Consider the following 23,701-nt stretch of genomic DNA (forward strand, 5'->3'; position numbering starts at 1 on the left):
TTGGGTTTGTCAACCTTTACTTTTGGGTGGTGGTAATTCTTTTTGAAAGTGAGGTTGAAGGCAGGAAAAGAGAGGGAAAGCAGGAGAGAGTCTTGGAAGTAAGGATACTGGAAGGCACTAGGCTGTGGGTGGGAGACTCTGCTGGGAGGTCATGACTCTCCATCACTTCACCCCCGAATCCCAAGTAAAAAACCCTTTGCTAGCATTTGCTCTCCCCTCCTTTTCCCACTAAAAAAAAAAAAAAGAAGGAAAAAAAGAAACATGAAGAGGAGTCTTTCTTTTCCTCATTTTCTACCCTCCAGTGGTCGTTAAGCATAAACAGGGACAAACAGTACAAACAGCTGAGGTTTTCCTACCGGCACAAACCTGTCCTAAGGCAGAGATGGCCCTTTATCAGATGCTACCCAGGAAAGCAGAGAGTGTGACCTCACAACTCTAATAAAACCTCTGTTCACCTCAGTGAGGCGGGGGAGTTGTGAGGGGCACGGATGAAAGTCTTTTGAATTTTCCCAGTGGGGTCAGAGTTTTGTTCCTTAATTAGAGGTAGTCTGGGAAAAGCCAGCACTTGTGCAATTGCCCCAGGAGGGTCTGAACACGTTAGTTCTGTGCTTACTGTAATACTGTCTTCCCCCTGCTTAGGGAGCAGACCAGCTGGTGGTAGGAAAGCTGGCTGAGAGCTCACAAGAGACTCTGCCAAGAAGATCTTTTTCTTTCTCTGTGATGTCTGCAGCTCATTTGGCCTGAGCACCAGGTTGCTACTTGATGCTGTTCAGCAGTCAGGATTTGAATTTTGAGGCCCTTTCAGAGAACGTAGAGGTAATGTTCGGAGAAGGGAATGGCACCCCACTCCAGTATTCTTGCCTGGAGAATCCCAGGGATGGCGGACCCTGGTGGGCTGCCGTCTATGGGGTCGCACAGAGTCGGACACGATTGAAGCGACTTAGCAGCAGCAGCAGCAGCAGAGGTAATGTTGATTTCTGAGTCTAATTGTGCTTGTGGAAGTTATCAGCTGTAACTTATATTGGAATATACATTTAAGAAAAAGCCAGATGGTAATCAAAATGTGTGGGTGGTTTGAAGTTTTTAAATAAAAGGCTTGTACTCAGCTGCCAAGCCTCCAGAGAAGTGCTTTGTACAACGCATCCCTGCTTTCGAATGGCTTGTGGAAGCAAGTTGCTTCCTTCCTATTTCCTCACAACCCTTGTGACCTTGCCACGTTCTCTGTCTTCCCTGCCCTGGCAGAAATTGATTCCTGACTTCAGTAAAACTGCTCAGGGGGCTTGCAGATTTCCTTAGTTCAAGAGGCAGTCTACTGGAAAGGATGGCATGTCCCTGAACTCTCAAAGGAAGTGTGTACAGACGAGGGGCTGTGCTCTTGGCAGCCCAGATGATGCCATTAAGGGCTCAGGAGTCAGACTTGCTGGGGGTTCTGGTTGAGAACATAATCATCAAAGGCCCCAAACTCTGGGACTGCTTCCTGCCCAGACTAAAAACGGACTTTCTGGAGTCTTTACAGAATTCACCTCTTATTTTTGTTCCTTTGTTTGCTGTCAGTAAATCACTAATGCCTTTTGCCACAGTTCAGCTGGCTTAATTCTCTCCTGTTCTTCCTGTTGAAATCCAGAATTGTGGCTTGAAGGGCAGTATGTTATGATCAGCTCTTTAGGAGCTGTCTCGTGGTTGCAGGCATCAGGGTTAGCTAGGTGTATCAGAGATTACAGTGAATGATTACAATCATTCGTAGATTGGTTCCTAAAATACAGGGAGAGAGTGTATCTGCAAAACAGCTGAATGAAGGTATTTTTTGTACCTCCATCATCACAGTCTCTTGACTTTCCAGGTGGAGTACAAGGCCTGGAGGTGGGCGTATGCTTGGCTCATTGGAAGAGCTCCAAGGAGACCACTGTGGCTGGAAGTAGAGTCAGCAAAGAGGGCAGGGGAGGTTAGAAGATAAGGTCAGATCCATAATAGTAACAGATCATAGAAGGCCTTGTGGGCCACGGTAGGATTTTGTATTTTATTCTAAGTGAGAGGGGAAGTTGTTGAAGATGTTTGAGCTGATATGGTTTCCAATTAAAAAAATAAATTACTCGGGCTGCGGAGTGGAGAATAGATTGGGTGATAGGAGCAGGGGTGGAACAGAGAGGTCATTTGGAAGGCTGTTGTTGTAATCCAGGCTAGAAATGATGAGACGACAAGTGAAATTATTGCCTACCTCCAAGAAAGGTTGGGAGACCTCAGAAGGAAAACGTCACTAAAGCCCCTCATACAGCCCATTGCACGATACTAGGCTCCGGTATTTGTTACTTCTCTTCCTTTCCTTGGAGTTTGCCCTCAGCTGTATTAGGACCATAGGAGAGAGGTTATTAAACAGATTCACAAGGGAAGGGTTGTAAGCAGTACCTCAGTCGTTTGACCCTAACAGAAGACTTTTTATTTCTCAAGGCACTGCAGTTGGCACACTGTGTTCATTCTGTCATCCCACCCACCAGAGACCTGAAAAGACCCAATCTGTGCCAGAAATCCGGGGCAGCTCTGTTCTCATTGAGGCTTTCACTCTTCAGTTCTTTCTGTGGTTGCTATCTTAGACACAGTCTGAGCAGCCTCTTTCACAAAGTATCTTTTCAGCTACCTGGCCTTGCAAACTGGAGCCCTCTGGTACTCATCGTGACAAGGTAGTTTTCACATACCTGAGAGGACCCTTTAAGGGAAAGAAAGAGGTTCTGTGGTCTTTGTTTAACATTTGAGCTTCCCCTCCAGCCCACACCGTTCCTCTTTTGTTGTGATCTGAAAGCCTTAATACCAAGCCACCCTGATTTCTGGGGTTTGCAGTGTGGGAAAGGAATTCAGTATGATTTAGTACATTACAGTTGTTTGGGAAATGCGTACTCCACGAGTATGCCACCCTGAACGTGCCTGATCTTGAAGTTAAGCAGGGTCCGGCCTGGTTAGTACTTGGATGGGAGAGAAGCGTGGTCCTTGGTATACAGGGAGCCTGAATTGTTGACGAAGCTTCCTTCCCTCCAGAAGGTTGCATCAGTGTTTGCTTGCTTGGGCTGTGTGTCTTGTTGGAGGACTTCACTGATGAAACCATGCCATCTTGTTACAACATCAGAATCACCTGCCCAAAGAGGCCTGCTGGCAGCCTACCACTTCCTTGATTTACCCTGAGAGCAAAGCTTTTTTTTTTTTGCCTCTTTTTTGGGGGAGGGATGGGTCTAGAGGTCTACTTGTGTGAAAGGCCGTAGGAAGGTGAATCCCCAAAAAACTTGCAGACAGAATTTGCTTTAACAGTAGTTAGTCTTGTCTCCTAGGATGCTCTTACTCCTCCTTTTTAAAAGTAAGTTCAGGCAAATTCCCTGGCGATCCAGTGGTCAGGACTCTGCCCTTTGATTGCCGAGGGCCCAAATTCAGTCCATGGTTGGCAAACTTAAGATCCTGCAAGCTGAGTGGTATGGCCAAAAAAAAAAAAGTAAGCCCAGATTACTAGGGTCACAAGTTGGACTTTGGATGTCTTTGCATCTCATATACTGTACTGTCTCTGGAAGTGTCTCACTGCCCCGGGTCCCAGCCAGGGCTGTGAATAGACTGAGCCAGGCCCCATGAGGATGAGCTGTCTTCAGGAATGCTGTTCTGTTTTTAGGGAGAAATCGTCTTTTCTTTCACCTCAGTTGGACTCTGCCCTAGCCTTTCTGCTCCTGCCTTAGTTGGGGCGCGGAGGAGAGCCAGGAGGAGAGCCAGCATACCATTTATGTGGCTGCCACGTGGGCTTACCCAAAGGCCGTAAGGAGAGGCAGCCTGTGGGAAACGCAAGCAGCAAGCAAGTGCATCCGTAGCTTGTGAACATGAAGACCTTCAGTTGTTTGTGTGGATCGATATTTTCTAGTTTTTATTTTCCCCACCCAGGCATCTATGCTGACTGAAATATCTGAGCCATAGCAATAGTAGAGAGCAAATTGTTTCCACAGATAAAGACATAGATATATTTTCGTCCTACATGCTGCTAATTAAATTGCTTAACTATCTAAACTCGGGCCTCCGCTGCTGATATCCGGTGTCCCTGGTGTCTTCCTTGAGCGAGTTGCCTGTGTCCCACGACCGCGTTTTTCTGTCGTTCCAGCGTGAGCGACGGCCCCATGTTGTGTTGATGCCGGTCTGCCATGCTAGCCTGTCTGCCAGGGCCAGCTGACCTGTCCTTTCAGCTTCTTTCTCACACGCAGATGAACACTGGACTTCAGAAATGTAAGTAATCTGGATCCCATGGAAGTGTGTGGTCCTTTATTTTTCCCCTCCATTCGGGTTCTCCCAGAGACAACTTTGGGGTACCCCGACTTTGGTACCTCCAAGATATTCTTCAGCACAGACAGCAAGAAAGCAGCTGCAGAACTTGTCGGCAATGCGAGACACTTCTCTGATCAGAGAGAGCCTCTTAAATACTAGATTCCCCAGTGTGTGTCATCGTAATTTTAATTGTTGCTGATAAATGTCTCTTGAGCAGTAGGGCTATATGGAGTTTTACAGCCCAGTGTTACATATATCATTTATGTATATATCACCCTTCAAGGAAGTGTTTCAGTTTGAACCCTGGGAGGAATGGAATGAAAACGCACAGTCCAGATTACCTACTGTATCCCTGAAACAAACTGTTTGCACTGTTGTGTTGTTTGGAGCTCTCTGAGTGCCTTCTGCCACAGGGACAGACCGTTCCCCCTTGGCCTTGCTGTCTGCCTTCTGAGCCAGTGCCCATAGCTCACGGCAAACAAACTCTCGCCTCCAGAAGGGACATGGAACTGTTTAGCTTTCTCAGCCTCTCTGGGCATGTTCCTGTTAATATTCTTCCCCCAAGACAAGATTTTGGAGAACTGCTAGCTTCCTGTATTACATTGGCTGGCACTGGGGCTTCAGACTTTGTATTTTCCCAGATTCCTACCTTCTATCCCTGTACTACGTGAATGTGCAAGGAAGATTCTATTCCTGGCTTATCATCATGCACAGCGTCTTCGAGTGTAAAGATGGCCCTAAATTTGGAATAGAGTTTCCTTTCAGAGCAAAAAGGGAAAATCAACGAGGCATCTCAGCTTACCCTTTAACAGAAAAAGAGCCTCAGCAGGTTACCTGACTCCTTTATGACAGAGGTTGGCAAGCTTTTTCTGACAAGGGTCAAATGGATCATACCACGTGGTCTCTTGCGTGTCCTCACCTCTGCTTTCCGGGGGCACAGGCAGCCGTAGGCAGTGTGTAAACAGATGAGTGCGGCTGTGCTCCAGCACAACCCTCTGCAGAAGCACAGAGTCCGGCTCGGGCTTTCAGGCTGTAGTTTGCCACTCCATGCTCCAAGAGATTATCTGCAGTAGTTAAAAACGGTCTGGCCTCTTGACTTCTTTCTTTGAGGGAGAGTAAGACTCAGAGCCTGGCCAGGTCTAGAATTTGGCCAGTGAATTTGGCCGTAACCGCAGAGCTGAGGGTGTCAGTCTTCTGCAGCTGCCTGACTTAGTAGCCAAGCTCGCTGTCCCAGCTCTTCCCCAGCCTTTCTTTCTCCCACTGAGTGCTGATTGGGTGAGGGTGTTTTCTGGGCTCTCTGGCCATCCAGAGCCACATGTTCACACCCTGTGACTGGGTGCAGGCTTCCAGGCACAGAGCTGGGGCGGGGGTGTACTCAGAAGCGTGTAATGAGACGACAGAGAGCAGCGCACTGTCTTTCTTCTTGGTCTGTAACACACTCTGACACCTTCACTCAGAGGTGTACCATCAAGGGCTGAACCATCTAGGAAGAAAGGCAGATTGGCAGCTTTATCTTAGCTGCTGACGTTGGATATTCACTCCCTTCTCCCCAAAGCAGCCCCCAAGTCACCTCTGCAAAAACCTTTATCCCAAATCTGTATTCAAGAATTGAGGTGTCCTTTTTCTCTGGTTTCAGGCTTACCTATCTATTTGGGGGACAGTGTATTTGAATCCCTTCAACTCCCTTGTGACTCTCCTTAACTACACCTAAATTTTTGAAGAGAAGAAAACCCAGTGGTGTTTTTAAGCTCACTTGCTTGCTTCTTTGCTCTCCCAAAATGTATTAGAAGAAAAAAAAATCCTGTGATGTACAGCTGTTAGCATTAAGCATTTACCATTAAGGTGGGACAGAGTATAAACTGTCTCCTTCAGAAACCAGAAGCTAAGGCGCTGCTCAGAGCCCAAGTCTACCAGCTGTCAAGACCTGTGACTGCTGTTCAGCCTTTCCCTGCTCCCATCCTACGGAGGGTCTTAAAAGTTGCTCAAAACACAGAACTCAGTATCTAGTGAGATGGGCATGGAGTGTGTGTATGCTAAGTTGCTTCACTCATGTCTGACTTTTTGCGACCCCAGGGACTGTAGCCTGCCAGATTCCTCTGTTCATGGCGATTCTCCAGGCAAGAATACTGGAGTGGGTTGCCATGCCCTCCTCCTCCCTCTTCCCAACCCAGGGATCAAACTCATGTCTCTTACGTGTCCTGCATTGGCAGGCAGGTTCTTTACCACTAGTACTACCTAGGAAACTCCATGGGGTACAGATGTTTATAACTTTGTTGTTGTTCAGTCACCCAGTCATGTCTGACTCTTTCCGACCCTATGGACTGCAGCATGCCAGGCCTCCCTGTCCCTCACCATCTCTTGGAGTTTGCCCAAGTTCATGTTCGTTGTATTGGTGATACCATCCAGCCATCTCATCCTCTGACACCCTCTTCTTCTTCTGCCCTCAGTCTTTCCCAACATCAGCATTAATAGCTTAGTATATCTTATATTGGAATAGTCAGCTTAAGGCAGGGGAGATGGGTCAGGGCTCAGGAGAGGGGATATGTGGCTTCTTGGCCCAGCACCGTCAGTCACCTGGCTGATCAATCTGCCCCTGGCTTGAGCTGCCGTATGTACAGAATCATAATATCAGTCCCTTCAGACACCAGTGTTTTCTCTTCTTCCCATCCTTTGCTACATGTATAGGAGGGTGTGATGCATTTTCCCACCTAGAAGTATGACTTGCCTTAGTGCAGGCTGGACTAGGGACGTCTTGCCTTTGGCTGGGTCCTGCAGGGGCTAGAAGACCACAGTTGTGGTTAGTGGCTGCCCTCCCAGAACTTTCCTGGATTGTTATTCCGTAACGTCACACACTTTGGGAGACCTTGGCCATTTTGGAGCTTTGTACTTGAAAAATTTGTTTTCCTCTGAGCCATATTCTCCCAATTCCCCAGAAGCTGTTGCTTTTGAACATTTTTTTCCTTCATTAACCCCAAGCCTCTGCTCCTGTTTCTCCAGCTCACAGACAGTTGTATAGATAGGGTGGCTTGATAAAGATTTCTGGGTAGAGTGGTTGAAATGACCAGAGGTCCCTGGTCTTCAGATTGTCTTTCAGACAGCAACTGTGACCTCTTTCACTGTAGAGTCTTGGGACCTAGAACAAATAATCAAAATTAATCTTTTACTATACTCTCATACGCTTATCTGCCCCCTAGTGGAAAGATCTGGAAATGGCAAATTGGCCCAGTGACTGGATAAACTCAGAGAAACATCAGAAATATTAGCTAACATTTGTTGAGTGCTTACCATATGCCAGGCACTATCTTGCGTATTTTTATGTATGTTCCCATTCATTCTTCAGTAAGTCCATGTGGGAGACTCACTTATCTTTTAAGCATGAGAGTGTTTGTCACTTGTCAATGTCACGTTACTAATCAGTGACTAGACTAGAATTCACTCTTGGGTCAGACTCTAAAGCCTGTAATTGATGCACAGAGCCTGTGTGTCTCCACAGGTTAGAGGTTCCTGCTGCGTAAGCCTCTAGTGTCTTCTGATCTTCAAAACAGAAAGATAAACGGGGAGGTCCTTGTAGGGAATCCTCGATTCAGGGAGATTCCCCCCTACCCCCAGTCCCTAGTCCTTGGAACTTTCTCTACTACATTTAATGCTCCGACTCAAGTCTGGGAGGTCCTGCATTTAGGGCTTCCACGGTGAGGTTACTTTGTCCCATCTGTGGGCAGACTCAGTGAAACCTGCTATCCTTGAATAATTGCCATTGACAGCTGCAGGTCCTGTTCACAGAGCATTTCTTCTTCATCGGATCTCTTGATCTTAGTAATTCTGTGAGGTAGGACAGCAGGTATCATTGCTGTTTATAAACGAGAAATGACTGAGTGACACTCTGAGTAGTCAGATAATAAAGCCAGTGCTTGAATCCAGTCTCTTTTTTCTAACCACAGAGTCTCTGTTCTCCACTGCTTTATGTCTCAATTAATGACATCGCTGGTACCAGATAGTTAAATAAGTTGCTTGCAGAGCTGTAGTGTCTGTGTCGGCTGTGCACTCAGAGAAGATGATGCAGAAGAAGGAGAGGCTCCAGGGTGCCTGTGTGGGGACTGAGATGAAGTACTGAGGAAAACTCGGAATGGTTGGGCTGAAGTCTGGTATGTGAAGTGGGTGGTGTCAGAGCCCCAGAATGTGACCTCATTCTTGTCCAGTATGCTCATCTATCATCCTTGAGAGTCTTCCTTAACATGCTATAGCCTGTGTCAAGCCTCCCCGCCTCTCACCTCATCACCATTGTCAACATCAGTGGAGCCAGGACAGAGGGAACTAGTCGGTGTAGTGTCCCGTCCCATACTCCTGATTGAGGCCAGCACACCTTGTGCCTCTGCTAGGAAAAACTAGCTTGAGAGTTTGTATTGACTTGGAGCAAAGGAGCTCTGTTATTCAGCAAGCCACTGTATCAGCCTTTCTTAGTTGGCCTTCAAGGAGAGAAGCTTGTTAACATGGATCAAGACTTTTCCTACATAGAGGGGCAGACCTTCATTTCCTGTCTGAATGGAAACACAGCAGCTTCAGATTCCTCCTGTTCAGCTGAATCCCAGCTGTTCAGCCAGACAGTATACGTTCAGGAACTTACTGCAGGTCTACTCCGGGTAAGGAAGGCGCCAAGCCAGGAGTGTCACACACTTTTCATCAGTCACATGAAAGCACAGTGGCTGACCAGGGCAGCTTCTCATGGAGTTCTGGTGCCTTGAGTTTAGGGACATTCTTCAGTGATCCCAGACTTTTTTGGTGTCCTCTATGCAAGAGAATGTAAGACCCATCAGAAAATGGCTCCCACTTTATGGAGCCGGAAGCCCATTAAGGGTCAGAAGCTTACAAGCAGCAGCAGAACTCTGTTCTCCAGGCTTTGACCCTTCTTGCCATCTAGTGCTGCCTAGAGGGTGGGAGACTTCCAGGCCTGTCTGCCTCCTACCTTTGATTGTCACTGTCACATTCATCCTTCTAAGGCCTTCTGCAGATCAGTCATCTTACAAACATTGTGATTACGGATGGAGCAGGTATTCAGCACTCAGTAAATAAAGTAGAGCCTTGAATACGTTAGAATGCCTACCAAGTTCAAGGCATTGTGCCAGCGTTTGAAAACACGAACCTTTTCCTTTCTGTACCCTTTTTTGCTGAGTCCTGCCTCTCTGAGTCCGGATCTCTCCGCCCCTCCTGAACTGGAGCTTTCTTTTCTTGCTTCCGAGGAGAGCAGCAGTTTCTAAGCAGTTGCTGCCAGCCAACCAGCAGTGTCACCTAATGCAGGCAGCTGTGCCCTCTCCCTGCTAGCACACTCACTAGACGACTTCTGTTCAGTGATGCCCAGCAACATAACTTTGAATGGGGTCTCCTTTGGGCCAAGCCAGCTGAGGCCACAAGCCAGGCATTTGGTCAGCTTAGTCCTTGGTCTGCCCTGGCCGCCTCCAGGCACAGGGAGGAAGTAGGGAGGGAGTCAGCTAGCTGAACCCAGGCTCCCAGCCAAGCGCACCCCTCCTTTTTTTTTTTTGCTTCGGGGAGTCTGTATACTTACTCAGCAAGCCTTTATTAAGCACCTTCTGTGTATATTCAGGGGAGACCCTCCCTCGGAGAGAGGGAGAATGGAGCTGAGACCCCTTGCCAGGAGCCTGGCAAGCTTAAAGAGCTCTTGTTCTCAGAACCTTTTCCTTTTTGACTGCAAGCACGACATCCGCTGGAGCCCCCTGATGGGAGGCGACTGGAGATGGGAACAAAGAGACTGTTAGCATTAATGAGGCCCATTGAGCGGTGTTTCCGCAGTCTCCAAAGGAGGGCAGGTTTTTCCTCTTTCATTTTGGAAAGTGACAGCTGACAGGGGCCGAATACAGACTATTTTTGGCTCTCAGAACTTAAAGATGCTCTGAATCCTTTCTCCTCAGTTTCCTCCCTGCAGTCCTGTCATTATTGTCACCCCCCACAAGGAAATAAATAAAGCCTTTTGATCTTCACCCAGTCAGGCTGAGAGTAAGCTGTAAACAAAAGTGAACTTGTGACATGGGGGTGGGGGAGGGATGTTGGCAGCTCGCTCCTCTGAAAAAAGAAGCATCCTGTCTCCTATGCCAGGATGCCCACCCCATGGGCACAGTGCCCCAGCTGCCACTGCCAAGAGAGCTGACGCCTCACTGGCCACCGCAGACCGGAGAGGAGCCATTCTGGGTGTCTTCCTCCCCAGGGTGTCACTGGGCAGGGACTGAGTGGCCCTGACAAGCAGCCCTGCTTAGAACCTCCACACCCCAGGCCAGCAGGGGCTGGTAGGAACTTGGAGAGACTTTGCGTGAGAATTGGCCCAGTTCCGGCTCTCTAAGATGTGAGACTTCAGAAAGTTGTTCTGCTCTTCTGATCTTTAGTGACCTCATTTGTGAAGTGGGACCATCATGATAGTACCTGCCTCCTAACACAGTAGCAGGGATTCATGGAGACAGCCTGGCACTCAGCACGAGCCCTGGCCCATGAGATGTGCCCACTGCATGTTAGCCGGGCTTGTTTTTGTGGGGGCTGAGGCTGGCTCTGAACTGGAGACTCGGCCTGATGCCCCATGTGCCCTGCCCCCCAGGCCGCAGGCGGGAAGTCTAGGAGGGCTGGTTGGCTTGGCACTGACGAGCTCCCTCTCCTTCTCTGCTCTCCTTCCCCTTCTCTCTCTCTAGGGGACACTACACAGAAAATGAGAACTGCTCACTACCCCACCCCAGCCGAATTGGACGCGTATGCTAAGAAGGTCGCAAACAACCCACTGACTATAAAAATCTTCCCCAACAGTGTGAAGGTTCCCCAGCGGAAACACGTTCGTCGTACTGTGAACGGCCTGGACACATCGGCCCAGCGCTACAGCCCCTACCCGACTCAGGCCGCCACCAGGGCAGGCCTGCTGGCCATTGTTAAAGTGCCAGCCAAAAGCATACTCAAGGACTTTGACGGCACCCGAGCCCGGTTGCTCCCCGAGGCCATCATGAACCCCCCAGTGGCGCCCTATGCTACTGTGGCACCCAGCACTTTAGCCCACCCCCAGGCCCAGGCTCTGGCCCGCCAGCAGGCCCTGCAGCACGCACAGACCCTGGCCCATGCCCCTCCCCAGACGCTGCAGCACCCTCAGGGTATCCCGCCACCCCAGGCGCTGGCCCACCCCCAGAGCCTCCAACAGCCTCAGGGCCTGGGTCACCCTCAGCCCATGGCCCAGACGCAGGGCTTGGTCCACCCTCAGGCCCTGTCTCACCAGGGTCTCCAGCACCCCCCTACTCCCTTGCTGCATGGAGGCCGGAAGATGCCAGACTCAGACGCCCCCCCGAATGTGACCGTGTCTACCTCAACTATCCCCCTCTCAATGGCGGCCGCCCTGCAGCACAGCCAGCCCCCGGACCTGAGCAGCATCGTGCACCAGATCAGCCAGTTTTGCCAGACGCGGGCGGGCGTCAGCACTACCTCAGTGTGTGAGGGCCAGATCGCCAACCCCAGCCCCATTAGTCGCAGTCTGCTCATCAATGCAAGCACTCGGGTGTCGACCCACAGCGTCCCCACACCAATGCCTTCATGTGTGGTCAATCCCATGGAGCACACCCACGCGGCCACCGCCGCGCTGCCCGCTGCAGGCCCTGTCAACCTACCCGCGGGCCTCTCTCGCGCCCCCACTGGCTACCCTAGCGACCTCAAGCCAGTCGCCTGGAACCAGCACCAGCTGGCCCACCTGCAGCAGATGTGTGGTGAGGCCGGTGGGACGCCGGCCCCTGGCTTGACAGGCAAGCATGCGGCAGGACGCGAGTTGGCAGGGCCTGGCTTGGTGGGCAAGGCCCCTGCCTACCCGCAGGAACTCTGCCTGGCACAGTCTTTCCATCTGAAGCCACCCCTGGAGAAGCCAACCCCGTCCCCACCTGTCAACGGCCTGGCGGCCCCACTGGCCTACCCCAATGGTCACTACTTCCAGCCCCTGTGGAACAACATTCTGCCCACTCCCAATAGCGACAGCTCGGGGTCTCAGGACCTCGCCGTGCCATTCCACGGTGGGCAGCCCGCGGGCGCACCCCTCGACTGTGCGGCAGTGGCTGCTGGGGCCCACTTCCGGGCAGGGACCGGGGGCGGTCCAGTGGCAAGCCAGAACAGCTTGATACAAACGGTGGATTACCTAAGTGGGGATTTCCAGCAGGCCTGCTTCCGAGAACAGAGCCTGGCCATGCTGAGCAAGGCCCACCGCGCCCCTGGCAACCGAGCCCCTGACCCCACAGATAGTCGAAGTCTTCATATTCAGCACCCAGGGTATAGATAGGGAGCCCTGGTGCCCTCCACAAGTTCCACGTCATACATCACCCTCCTAGGTTTAGTCTTACTTTTGAGTAATTGGATAGTTTCAAAGTTTGACTGCTCCAACGTGATCATTCTTAGATGTCTAAGAAAGGGAATTTAGTGGGATCTAATTGAGGACAGAGGGGGGTCCTCTTTGCCCTCATCTTCCCCTGTACCAGCCCCAGCAACTTTTGGGTTTATGTTGGGACCTAATCTCAACTCCCGGCTCGACTCTCGATTGCCTGCCTATCAGTCCAGTTCCTGCCCCCTCTCCCCCCCACCTCCTGCCCACCATTTCCCACCAGCCTCCTTTCATCTTTACCTGCACCTCTCACTGTTGCCCTTAGGACTGAGGTATGGGCTAAGGGAAGGGTCCCCTAGGCGAGGTAGTAGTATCCAGCTGCCTAAGCTAGGCCTCTCCCTGTCTGTCTGGGACTAAGAAGTCAGACTTCCCACTTGCTCTGGAAGCCAATTTCTTATTTACCCAAAGACCTGAAATCAAAACTGACCCGGTCTGCATCTCCTCCCAGCCCTTCCCTATTCCTCAAGGCTGTATTTTTACACCCGCATTGAACCCAGAGCCACTGCACTTGTCCTTGCCACACTCCTCAGGGGCATCCTGCAAGCGCGTGGCCGTGGCCGTGGCCTTGAGACATTGCAGGGGCAGGGGGGCGGGGAACCTGTCTTTGTATTGATACCTTGGTTCCTAACTTCCTTTCCATCCCTAGAGAAATGCCAGGACCGTCTGGCATATCCAAGACCACCTTCCTCACTGTTGCCTCTCCTAAGTCACCTGCTGCCCTCATCCCCCACGCCCCCCTCACAAACAAACAAAAAGCCAATCTTAACTTGAGGAGTTAGATAGTAGGTATGGGATGATCACATTGGAGTTTGGAATTAAAAACACTGAAAAAAAAGTTAAACTGCATTTGGTTCTCTACACTGGCTAAGAATATTGCTCTACACTGTAAGTTTTAAACGTCCTGTTTCTGTATGAATGTAGCGTGGGTTTGAGTAGCAATGTGTGTGAGCGGCCCCACAGGTGCATTCACTGTCTAGTCACCTTTCGCAGCCCCTCAGTTTAATGAAGAAAAAAAAACACAAAGCCTTAAGCTCTTTGAATTCTCCTTTACCAAATGAGCATGGTTCTAACAGCTGGAGATGGGCCTCTATTGGAAACAGCCCCTCCTCCTGCCCCTCGCCCGGCCTCACCCACTCCGTGCTCAGTCTCATCCCCAGGTGACAGTTAGTTGGCTAGAAATTTTAAACTTCTGTAACTTAGATTATGTTTTCTTGTAATGTTTTGCACCCTTCTGTTAAAGATGCATAGTTGGACTCTTGTTTTCTTTTTTTTTCTTTTCCTTTAAACCAAATAAGCCCTACCCTTTCCTCTTGTCTCTGGGGAATGTGAGCTGATGTTATTTAAGATTCTTGGTTTTGTTTACTATACTATCCACTGTTGTTTAGCCAGAAATTCTCTAGTGATCTAAAGCAATGTGACTGAAGACCAGTTTTTAAATTATGTGTTGGCAAGTTGCCTTATATTTAAAAAGAGAAAAAACAAGGAAAAATAATGCCTGATTGTGTTATGCCAAATGATAGCAACATGAAGTCCTAATTTATTGTTCCCCGTTGTTTTGCTGCGTCTGTAGACACTGGTACCTCCCTGTCCTGAGCCCCCAGGAGCGCCAGCAGCTTCTGGTGCAATGCCTTCTCCCAGTGTGTTGGCCACCATCTCACCCAGGGGCCCCTTCCAGTTCTCGCTTCTCTTGAGTTAAATTCTCTGAAAGGACACCACTGTCTCAGCTTATCCCCTGCTTGATCTCCAAACCAGATACTTTTGCTGTAATTTTTTTCCAATGCCTCTCTCCCCAAAAGGTGAGCTGCCATTTTAGGAAATTGGACCAGACACCAACTTGGGGGCTTAAAAATCAAACCTCAAACCCATCTCTTCCTGTGTAGGGGTGCATCTGAAGCTCTCATTCCCACCCCTAGTCTGCATGGAAAATGTACTGTGACCCCCCCTGCCCCCACTACCCTCGCCTTTGGTGGGAGATGTTTCCTAGTTCACCCTGAACCCCTCTTCCCTTCTGCCAGCCAACCCCCAGCCAGCAATAAGGGTCCATGCCAGGGCCTCCTATCCAAACCCCCGCCTCCATTCCACACTGCCCCTAGAAAATAATCTGGGTCTCCTGCCGTCCACATACTGTAGCATTCATTCTCCATCTCCCTCATCCTCTCACCTGTGGTGGTTTATGGGTGTGATGGGGTTTTTAAGATTATTATAAACCAGTAAAAAGAGAAAACTCACTTTTTGATCTTGTCCTATTCGTTAATGCTTGTTTGAGATGATCTTTCTTAACGGTTTTTAATACTTACTAGAAATAATTTCTCGTTTTTAAAGGGCCCTCTAGAGTATTTGTCCCAGTCAGAAGCCCTCCCAACCCGTCATCCCAGGGCAGGTGTGCTGAGTCAGCCCCTGGAGGGGCACCCGGCTGACTGGCCCTCTCCCCTAGGCAAGGCTGCAGGGGGCTTGGTGGGACTTGATGGCTAAGTATGTTTGCCGCCCTTCGCTGGAGTTCGAGTTCAGTGTACTGCCATGTTCACTCCAAGGACCATCAATCATTGAAAAATGGGGATCTGGTTTGTGAATAAGCCGACTTAAGGCTGAATGTAGCCTTCCCTCCCCTCCCCCTTGAAAATCTTGGAATTTCTGAGGACCTCTGACAAGTGATAATAAGTGTTTTAATAATCTGTAACATGAAAAGTGGCCGTCTTGGCAATTTCAGTCTTAAAAGGTTGAGTACTGACTGGAGGTGTTTTTTTTTTGTGGGGGGAGGATCGAAAACAGCTCTTTAGGTCTCCCCTTTCTGCTGAGTTTGGGTCTGGTCTAAGATGTGATGGAGGGAAGGAAAGATCCTACAGGTTGTGGAACTCAGTGAGGGTGGAATCAGGTGGTTAATAGGTGGTTCTCAAAACAGATGGGAGTCGAAAGCACCGTGAGCATGCCCTTGTCTGGGGGGGTGTTCTTTCGTGAAGGTGCTTTTTGCCTTTAGTCCTTATGCTGTCCGTGTGAAAGAAAACTCGCTTCCACTCGTTAGATGAGACCTACAGTCAGCCTAGAGTAACAAGGCTAAACAGAGTAGACAGTTGAGCCCCACTCACACTGATGCAAAACCCGGCTTGTGCTCCATAAGCAATTATGGCCACCTGCAGAGGCACAGAATGAGCAGTGTGGGTATGGGGTCAACCAAAGGAGGCACCAACCTATGTGAAACTACTGCCTGGAATGGTGCAGTGGCACAGTGCTGCCAGCAGAGGGAGGACATGATCGGGGGTGGGGTGGGGTCTGGCTTCTGCTGAAAGGCTAATGCAGAAGAGCCTCCACCTGTTGGTGCTGGAAACCCAGGTCTGTGCTTAAGTGAAGGCATTTCCTCTGCTAGAGCCCATGGTCTTTTACCAGCTTCCAGGCCTCACTATAACAAGATGGTTTAGCTCATGAAAGAGCCATGTTTCTCAGCAAAGCAGCCAGGGCTTCGTCTCTCCCTAGATGAGTGAATTTGACCTTTTGAAGGCTAGGTTGGTTAGTGTCTCAGGCTTAGACCTTTCCTGTCACTTCTGATAAGGGCTCTTCACCTAAGTCTCTGGCTGGGAAAGCAGAAAAGGCAAGCTACAGCCTTTGAACCTTCTTCCCATACTCTGAGCCTGAACAGTATTTTCCATACACAGGCCTCCTAAGGCCAGGCAAGAGTAAGGCACTTTATGCTGATGAGTTAATCTTTACAAATCTAGCAGGATTACTCTCATTTTACCAGCAAGAGTAAGGATGCCCATGTAGCTAAGTAACTTGCCAAAAAGCAAGCATAGCAAAGATCCAAAACCAAATCTATTGCCAAAATTAAAGGAAGCTATTCTAGGGATTGCTGGAGCTTAAAACAGAATCCAGTGACAGGGGGAAGAAAAATCCAGGCCCTGCCCCAAAATAGCTGGAAGATCACTGAAGTCAGTTCAAATATGGATAATCACAGTCACCCTCTTTGAGGCCTGTATGAAAAGCAAGTATGAATGGGGAAATCCAAGTGCTTTGAACACCTTGAAGGCTTTGGAGTTAGGCTAACATTCACCAAGTGCTCACAGTCATCCCTCATTATCCACAGGGAATTGGTTTAAGAATTCCCCAATTCATACCAGAGTCCACAGATGTTCAAGTCCTTGATAGAAAATAGCATAGCATTTGCATATAACCTACACACATTTTCCGATACACTTTAAGTAATCTATAGATTATAATATCTAATACAATGTAACACCATGTAAATTTGCCCATGAGTGGCCAGTAAGTTTTGCTCTTTGTAACTTTCCCCAAGTGTTTCCAGTTCACTCTTTCTTGATTGAATTCAAGGATGTGGAACCTACAAAGGACCGACTGTATCTTGTGCTAGGTGGGAACTTGCACTGTCTTCATCACAGCTCACTAAAGTCCTTTTATTAACTATTGCACTTCAGTGAAATAATGCATATAAAATGCTTAGCAGTTATCAAAAGTACTAAATGAATGATAGGTACTATCAGTAGACCAAGAAACACCTGCCGAAGGACAGGCACTAGTCTTTGGTGAGGTATGAATCAGGGACTAGATAGTGTTGAGCCCGCACCTCCCTCATCGAACCACCAGAGGGCAGCAACAGGCAACTCTTCCACACAAAGCCCCTTGCATTGCCTCTGTCCACCAGAGGGCGATCCATCAGCGCCATTGGACTCGGGCCAGAACGGTTGCAGGTTCCCTCCCTCCCCTCGCCCCGCCCCGCCTCACCCCCCACCCCCCGCCCCGGTCCCTTGACTTCACCCTTGGGCCCAGCCTTCCAGGACCCTAAGCAACCCAGATGAGTCAGGCTGGAACCAAGTTAATAAATACAATTCAGGATTTATTAAAAATCAGGGCTCCCTGCTGTGCCCTCCTGGCACTAAGTAAATAAATAACCAGAGGGGACACAGTTGGGAAAAGGATAAGAGAAATCAGATCTCAAGATTCTTTTAACTACTCTCTCTGTTTCCCAACTTCCCCTCCCCCCTATGGCTCTTGGGACATAGCACCAGCAGGCACCTTGGTCCCGGGAAGAGTGTAGCCGGCACCAAGGCACATCTGCCCTGTCCAGGAGACAGGTCCGGGGCTCGCTGGTTTCCAAGCCCTTGATGACCCTAAGACCTGCTCTTCCCAGAGGCCAGGGCTGAAGCACCAATAGGAGGCACCTGAGGGTGATGGGGAAGGAGGGGGGGGATGGGGTACCAGAACCTTGGCAGCAGAAGCAGCTGTAAGGGGGTCCGGCCCCCTCTCCAGGCTCAGCCGTGCTCAATGGAGGTCACTGCCCTCCCCCTTTCTCCTGATACCTGGTCTGCTCTCAGCTGAGGATCTTTCGGGGCAGTTCAACAGAGGCACGGATGAAGACAGCATCATCCCGTACATAGTTTCGCTTGCGGATATCCTGGTGGGAGATGAACTTGGGGTAACCAAAGCCCAGAGAACTCTCATCCAGGGAGCCCCGCCAAGTGCCTGGTTTTTGGAAATTCTTCCAGTTTGGGTCAGGGTGAAAGGTCTCAGTGACATGCTGTGGCTTGGCCAGCCCAGGGTCACTCTGATCCAGCAGGGAGAAGGTCACCCGGCGGGCGAAGGGCCACTCGAGGAGATTGTCAAAGGCACCCGGCAGCACACGAATGTAGAGCGAGAGGTGGGTGCCCTCACCACTGCCATTGCCGTTGAGGAACGCAGACACCTGTAGCTTGTAGCCGTACTTGTGCGTGTAGAAGGCGGGGCTGAAGCACTCGAGGTTGGGCTTGGCTTTGGCCTCCTGGAGCCGACGCCCATAACTGCCAATCTTCCAGATGAGCACGCCATCACTGCCCACCGACAGCTCCTCCAGCTCTCTTCGAAGCTCCTGCAGCTCCTGCCGCTGCCGGCTCACCAGGGCACACATCATGGCCAGGTGCGGCTTCACGCTGTCTTCCACGTGCCGTGCCATCGCCAGCTTAGGGCACTGTCGGCAAAGCCCCAGGCCATGGGGGGAAGAGAGGAGAGTGAGTAGGGGCGAGTTCAGTGGAGAGGGGAGGAGCGCATACAGGGTGGTGGGCACCGAGCCCTGAGTGGGGAAGACAGGGCGGCACTACGATAAGGCTGGAGCTGGCCAGCAGAGGAAGGAATGGGCCTTCGGGGCAGCACAGCAGGGACCGCTCAGGGCCTATGTCTGAGGTCTCAAGGACCAAGAAGGGAGCTGACGAGAAGGAAGAGGCATCTCACCCTGTGCTTGCAGCCGGAGTCTTTGAACGGGCACAGCACCAGGGCGGTGCTACAGCTGTCCTTCAGGTGGCCCGGCAGGTCCTCCCGAGCCACGGTGCCCACGCCACACTGGTTGGGGCACGGCACAGGCAGCCTCGGGCACTGGTACTGGTGACTCTAGGGCCGCAGAGGCAGAGCGGAGAGGTCAGCGGCCCGACTCGCTGCTCCCGGCCCGCGGCCCCCGCCCAGGCTCAGGAAGAGCCTCACCTGGATGGTGTCGAAGACGAACTCCTTGGTGCAGTAGGTGCAAGGCTGGGTGCGCTTGGGGCATTCGGAGGTGGCATGCTGGGCCAGCAGCCGCCGCATCATGCGGGCACCACACTTGTTCTCACAGTACACGCTCTCTTGCGGACACACGCCCTCGTGGCTCTGTGAAGCGCAGGGGTGGGGCGGGCGGGCGCTCAGTCTTCAGGGCTCCTCGGGCCCCGGGTGCCCCGCCCCCTCCCCGAGGCCCCACCCACCTCGAAGGCCTCCCCGCTGAAGTCACAGCCGCAGAACTCGCACTTGAGCCGCCGCTTGGGGCAGTCGTGCTGCAGGTGCGCAGGCAGGTCGCGGCGGCTCAGCTTGGCGGGGCAGCGGTTGGGGCAGGGCACCACGTTGAAGCTACAGGTATTCAGGTGGCCCTGGTGGGAGGGGCTGAGTTAGTGCCTGCCTAGGGGGGAGGGTGTCCCACCACCCCGGGGCAGAGGCTCACCTGCAGGTGCCGAAGGGGGCCATTCCAGCGGCAGCCCTCCTCGCTGTGGATGCAGCGGATGGGCAGGCCCAATACCTGCACCTCCAGCTCTGGGTCTGGGTAGATCTGGGGTCACGAGGAGCAGTGATCAGGGACAGCGCCTGCGACAGTCCCAGTTCCCGCACCCACCACCCATCATAGGCTTGATGGCTCCCTCAGAGCCAGGAACAGCCTCCCTCCTGCTAAACTCCCCTCGGAGCCCAGGCATACAGAGCACAGCAGGTGGCATCTGCTCCAACCCCAGATTCTGGGGTCCCCAATATGCTGACGCAAGATGCTCCCTTTGAGGTGACAGCCAATCAGCCTGCCCAGCCCCTGGTGGCCCCCACACCGTCTGCTTCCTTCCCCCTGGTAGAGGGGTCCTGGCCCTCAGCCACAGGTCTGGCCAGCCACTCAAAGGGGAGGGGGACACTTCTGGTGGGCACAGAGAAGCTCTGTGCACCCCCACAGGCTGGGCATTGTGCCCGCCCTCCAGGGCAAACACAGGCCTCATTTGCAAACTGGCCTGGTAGGAGGGAACAGGCCACCTTTGTGGGGGCGCACAGCACTGGGTTGACATTGGCCCTGAGCCCACTGGCTGCAGAGGCAGCTCCAGCCTCCACCAAGGGCGGCAAGAGCCTGTGCCTGGCACGGTGGACTCACCTTGGCATAGTCCAGAGGAAGCTGGTCCTCTGGGCACTTGAAGACTCCTTCACTGTGAAGAGGGAGGGGACAGGGTCACAGAGCTGGAGGGGAGACCCCGGGGCTCCACCCCCTCAGCCAGAACAGCCTCAGTGTCACCAGATGGGTTCCCAGGCAGCCTCACCTGAGAGGGCAAGGAGAGGCCTGAGGGTACCCACTTCTCCAGGACCCACGGAAGAGCCCGGCTTCTGTCCCGGGGAGGGGGGGATCTGGGCCCGGCAGAAGCAGAGGCAGCTGCCTCAGGCAGCATTTGGGCAACAGGCGGCAGCTGGCACCCCTCCCCCCAGGACGGCAGCTGGACTGGGAAAGGAACAGGCTGCCCAGCCACCCAGTCCCCCAGGTTGGTGTTCACTGGCTGGGCTGGAAGCTCACAGGGGAGGGTGAGATAGGCTGAGATTAAGTGCCAGGGCTCCCCAGTCCCCATAAGGGCGCCCTGCCAACAACCCAGGGCAAAAGTCAGCTTGGGGTCACCTTACCCCACCTCCCCCTCCTCCTAGGGGGGTGTGTCTTCTAAAGCAAAGAGGAAAGGCCGCTCCAAGGTCCTGTGTTTACACTCCCACCCGGCACACTCCTGTGTTCTCACCACCTGCCTGAGAAGGGGCTCAGTGTCCCCATTTGGCAGATGAAAGAACTGGGGCTCCCAGGTGAACTGGATACACCTGCCTGATTCCACAACTCAGTTTCTATTACCCTGTACACAGAAGAGAGGCTAGTCCCCAAAAAACTGGCCAGGCAAGCACAGCCAAGAGTCTGCTCACTGCACAGCGGGCATCCGAAGCCTGCTGACCCTGTCCACTGCCCTCCGGGTCCTTCACCAACCCCACAGCAGGTTGTCAGCACTCAAGGAACCTGTGGCATGCCTCCTCCTGCCAGCATAGCCTTGCTGACCCCAGCCAGACCAGTCACTCCTGCCTGGCGCAGCCTAGGCAGGGGAAAGGCTCACCCAGCAGGACTGAAGGCCCTCAGGCCTGGCATTTCTGGCAAGTCTGAGTCAGGTAGGTAGGTGGGAGGCAGGCCAGGACGAAAGTGGAAGCAGAGGCCACACGGCACCCCTGTCCAGGACGGCACGTTGCAGGCCGTAGGCAGTCCGTGCTCCCTGTGGTCAAGGGATTTCTAGCACCCATCTCCTCCCCCTGACCCCACGACTACTGCTGGCCATGCTGCCAATGCCCAGACAAATACATGCCCAGGCACTGAGGAGGTGTGCCCGTGCCCACGGGGCAACCAGCCTTCTTGGACCAACCTGAGTAATAGCCCTGGCAAGAGCAGGGGACGAGGGGTGGGCCTGGGGCGGGGGCGGGGGGGTGGTCTGCTTGGCTGCCTCAGGAATGTGCTGACTTCGTGGTTCTGGAGTCAGGGAGGGAGTCTGAGGCAAGTCCCCAGGCTTCAGGCAGAAGATTAGCCTGGGCAGCTTGGGGCCCAGCCAGAACAAAGGTTCCCCTAGGACGGCGGACACCCTAGCTGTTAGGGTGGGCGGGGCAGCGCCCATCCCACCATCCCTTCCCTCCCCGGGCCTCAGCGTGAGCCCGGGGTGGGGGGAGGCCGGGGCCGAGCGCTCCAGGCTGTGCAGTGGAGGCCCAGGCCCAGGGGAGAAGACAGGATGGGGGGGGGGTTTGGGGGAGAGGAAGAGGGGATTTCCGGGAGGGGGAGGGGCAGAAGCCGCCAAGAGGGGCAGAAAGGAGGGAAACTAGCCTGACAGCCCCCTCCCCCGATCCTCCCCCGAGGCAGGCACGGAGGGTCAGCTGAGGAGGGGGGGAGGCTCAGCTGGCCTCATCTGGAAACCAGAGGGCCGGGGGAGGGCACGGGAGAAGACAATGGGGCTGTGTGTCTGTAGGAGAGCGTGTGTACGCGGACGGGAGGAGGGAGGAGGGGAGGGAAAAGGAGGAGGGGGCCCGCACCGCGGCTCGAGCCGGAGCATATGTGAGGGCAGGACCGGTCCAGGCTGCGGGGAACACAACTAAACAAAGGGGCCTGCGGAGATCGCAGGGCTGGGACCGCGGAGGACGGAGGCAGGGAGGCTTTCAAGCACGAGCCCCGGAGATGTTCTCGCAGCCTGCGCCCCGCGAACCCTCAGCACACAGCCTCCTGACACACGGCAGCGGCTGGCCCACCTTCCCCCGGGCTCTCGGCAGACGACCCCAAGAGCCGGGGCTCCCTCTTCCGGCCTCCCCATGCCTCGGCCTCCCCATGCCCGGGACAGTGCAGTTCCCACAGCGGGCTGGAGACTCAGGACAGCTCAGGTTGCCCAGAACTCGATGGGGGCCCAAGAGCCGAGGGACGGATGAGCAGGGGCAGGAGACGGCGGGGTGCGAGCCCCTCCCGAACGATTTAGACCACCCGCGGTACCCAAGACCCCCAGAGGCGGGGAGGGACACCCAACAACGGGCTCCTGCTTCACTGAAGATCGGGGCGTCGCAGTCCTCTCTGTATCGTTAGAACACAAACCGCCCGCGCTGACAACCCCCTCCCCCCATTAGGTAGATAGTTGCGCGACCCGTGGGCAAGTCGCAGTCTATGTCTTTGAATCTGTGAAATGGGAGAACAATAGCTGCCGTTCTGGGAACATCGGAAAGATGAGAAGGGCTTAGATGGGTGTAAACTCCGGAGGCTTAAGGCGCCGTGCGGGGCAGAGGGTTTTGTCTTCCTCTTCCCAGAAGGACTCAAAGTTCAAGGCCGAGGCCGCTCCGGCTCTCAGGTGAGGGGGAAGGGACGGCCGCAGGTCAGGAAAGGCGTCCTTTCCCACCTCCACCCCGCGGGAAGGCACGGGATTCGTCCCACTCGGCGCGTGGCACGCGGGACCCTACGGATTCGTCCGTGGGGGGGTCCGCCCTCGGGGCGTGACGTCACAGTAGCCCCGTGACGTCACGGCGGGCACCCCTGAGGTCACCAGGCCGCGGCGCAGACAAAGAGCCGGCGTGCTCCCGGCCCCGGCCCTCCGGGGACAGCGTCTCCCGTATCCCCCGGCCGGCCGGCCCCGCTCCCCACCCCTCCCCAGGCCGCACCTGAGGAACTCCTGCAGGCAAGTGTCGCAGAAGCGGTGGCCACAGGTAGAGACCTGGACGGGCTCGCGCATGGGCTTCCCGCACAGCGGGCAGAGCAGCCGCCGCTTGGGCTTCTCCAGGAACTTGTAGTCGAAGCCGGGCATGGCGGGCGGGCACGGGCGAGCGGGGCCGGGTGCGATGAGGCCCCACAGCCCGCGCCTCGCTCCGGCCGCGCTCCCGGCTCCGGGCGGCGCCGACTGGCAGCCGGGGCCCGCTCGCGGCCCCTGAGCCCGCCCGCCGGAAGAGGGGGCGGGGCCGCGCCCGCGCGGTCCTAGCGCCCGCTCTGCCGCGCTCCCCACCCACCCGGCCGGCCGGCGGCTT

General features: G+C 53.4%; 2 protein-coding genes and 1 long non-coding RNA gene across 10 annotated transcripts in view; 2 read left to right on the forward strand and 1 right to left on the reverse strand.

Annotated features, from left to right (window-relative positions):
• The window catches only part of FAM222B (family with sequence similarity 222 member B), a 54,218-nt gene extending 39,314 nt beyond the window's left edge, over positions 1–14,904 (forward strand). For 3 of the 6 annotated variants that reach the window (XM_081580350.1, XM_081580349.1, XM_081580351.1), the window contains 2 exons: positions 4,121–4,242; positions 10,968–14,904. In XM_081580350.1, coding sequence (XP_081436476.1) covers positions 4,161–4,242; positions 10,968–12,577 — 1,692 coding nt within the window. In that variant the 5' untranslated portion in view covers positions 4,121–4,160 and the 3' untranslated portion in view covers positions 12,578–14,904. The remainder of the gene's footprint in view (positions 1–4,120; positions 4,243–10,967) is intronic. The other 3 variants (XM_081580354.1, XM_081580352.1, XM_081580353.1) reach the window with 1 other exon arrangement.
• TRAF4 (TNF receptor associated factor 4) lies at positions 1–23,575 on the reverse strand. 3 transcript variants are annotated; one of them, XR_014079609.1, is made up of 9 exons: positions 23,342–23,575; positions 20,301–20,352; positions 19,620–19,724; positions 19,387–19,548; positions 19,133–19,294; positions 18,887–19,042; positions 17,983–18,626; positions 7,007–7,414; positions 1–5,764 (listed from the first exon to the last, which is right to left on the reverse strand). XR_014079609.1 is itself a non-coding variant. In XM_081580356.1 (9 exons), exons 1-9 carry the CDS (start codon positions 23,482–23,484, stop codon positions 17,666–17,668), a joined length of 1,296 nt encoding a protein of 431 aa, XP_081436482.1. In that variant the 5' UTR covers positions 23,485–23,575; the 3' UTR covers positions 17,499–17,665. The 3 variants fall into 3 exon arrangements, 2 of the variants coding, with proteins under 2 accessions (XP_081436482.1, XP_081436481.1); XM_081580356.1 differs by lacking the exons at positions 1–5,764; positions 7,007–7,414 and adding an exon at positions 17,499–17,844 and having other exon boundaries at positions 17,983–18,077; positions 18,385–18,626; XM_081580355.1 differs by lacking the exons at positions 1–5,764; positions 7,007–7,414 and adding an exon at positions 17,499–17,844.
• LOC145542139 (uncharacterized) overlaps positions 23,209–23,701 on the forward strand; it is a 7,092-nt gene continuing 6,599 nt past the window's right edge. The window contains exon 1 of the long non-coding RNA XR_014079611.1: positions 23,209–23,386. This is a non-coding gene — a long non-coding RNA (uncharacterized LOC145542139). The remainder of the gene's footprint in view (positions 23,387–23,701) is intronic.

This window comes from Giraffa tippelskirchi, chromosome 3, assembly GCF_054371585.1.
Source record: "Giraffa tippelskirchi isolate mGirTip1 chromosome 3, T2T-mGirTip1v1.2.pri, whole genome shotgun sequence".
Taxonomy (NCBI): domain Eukaryota; kingdom Metazoa; phylum Chordata; class Mammalia; order Artiodactyla; family Giraffidae; genus Giraffa; species Giraffa tippelskirchi.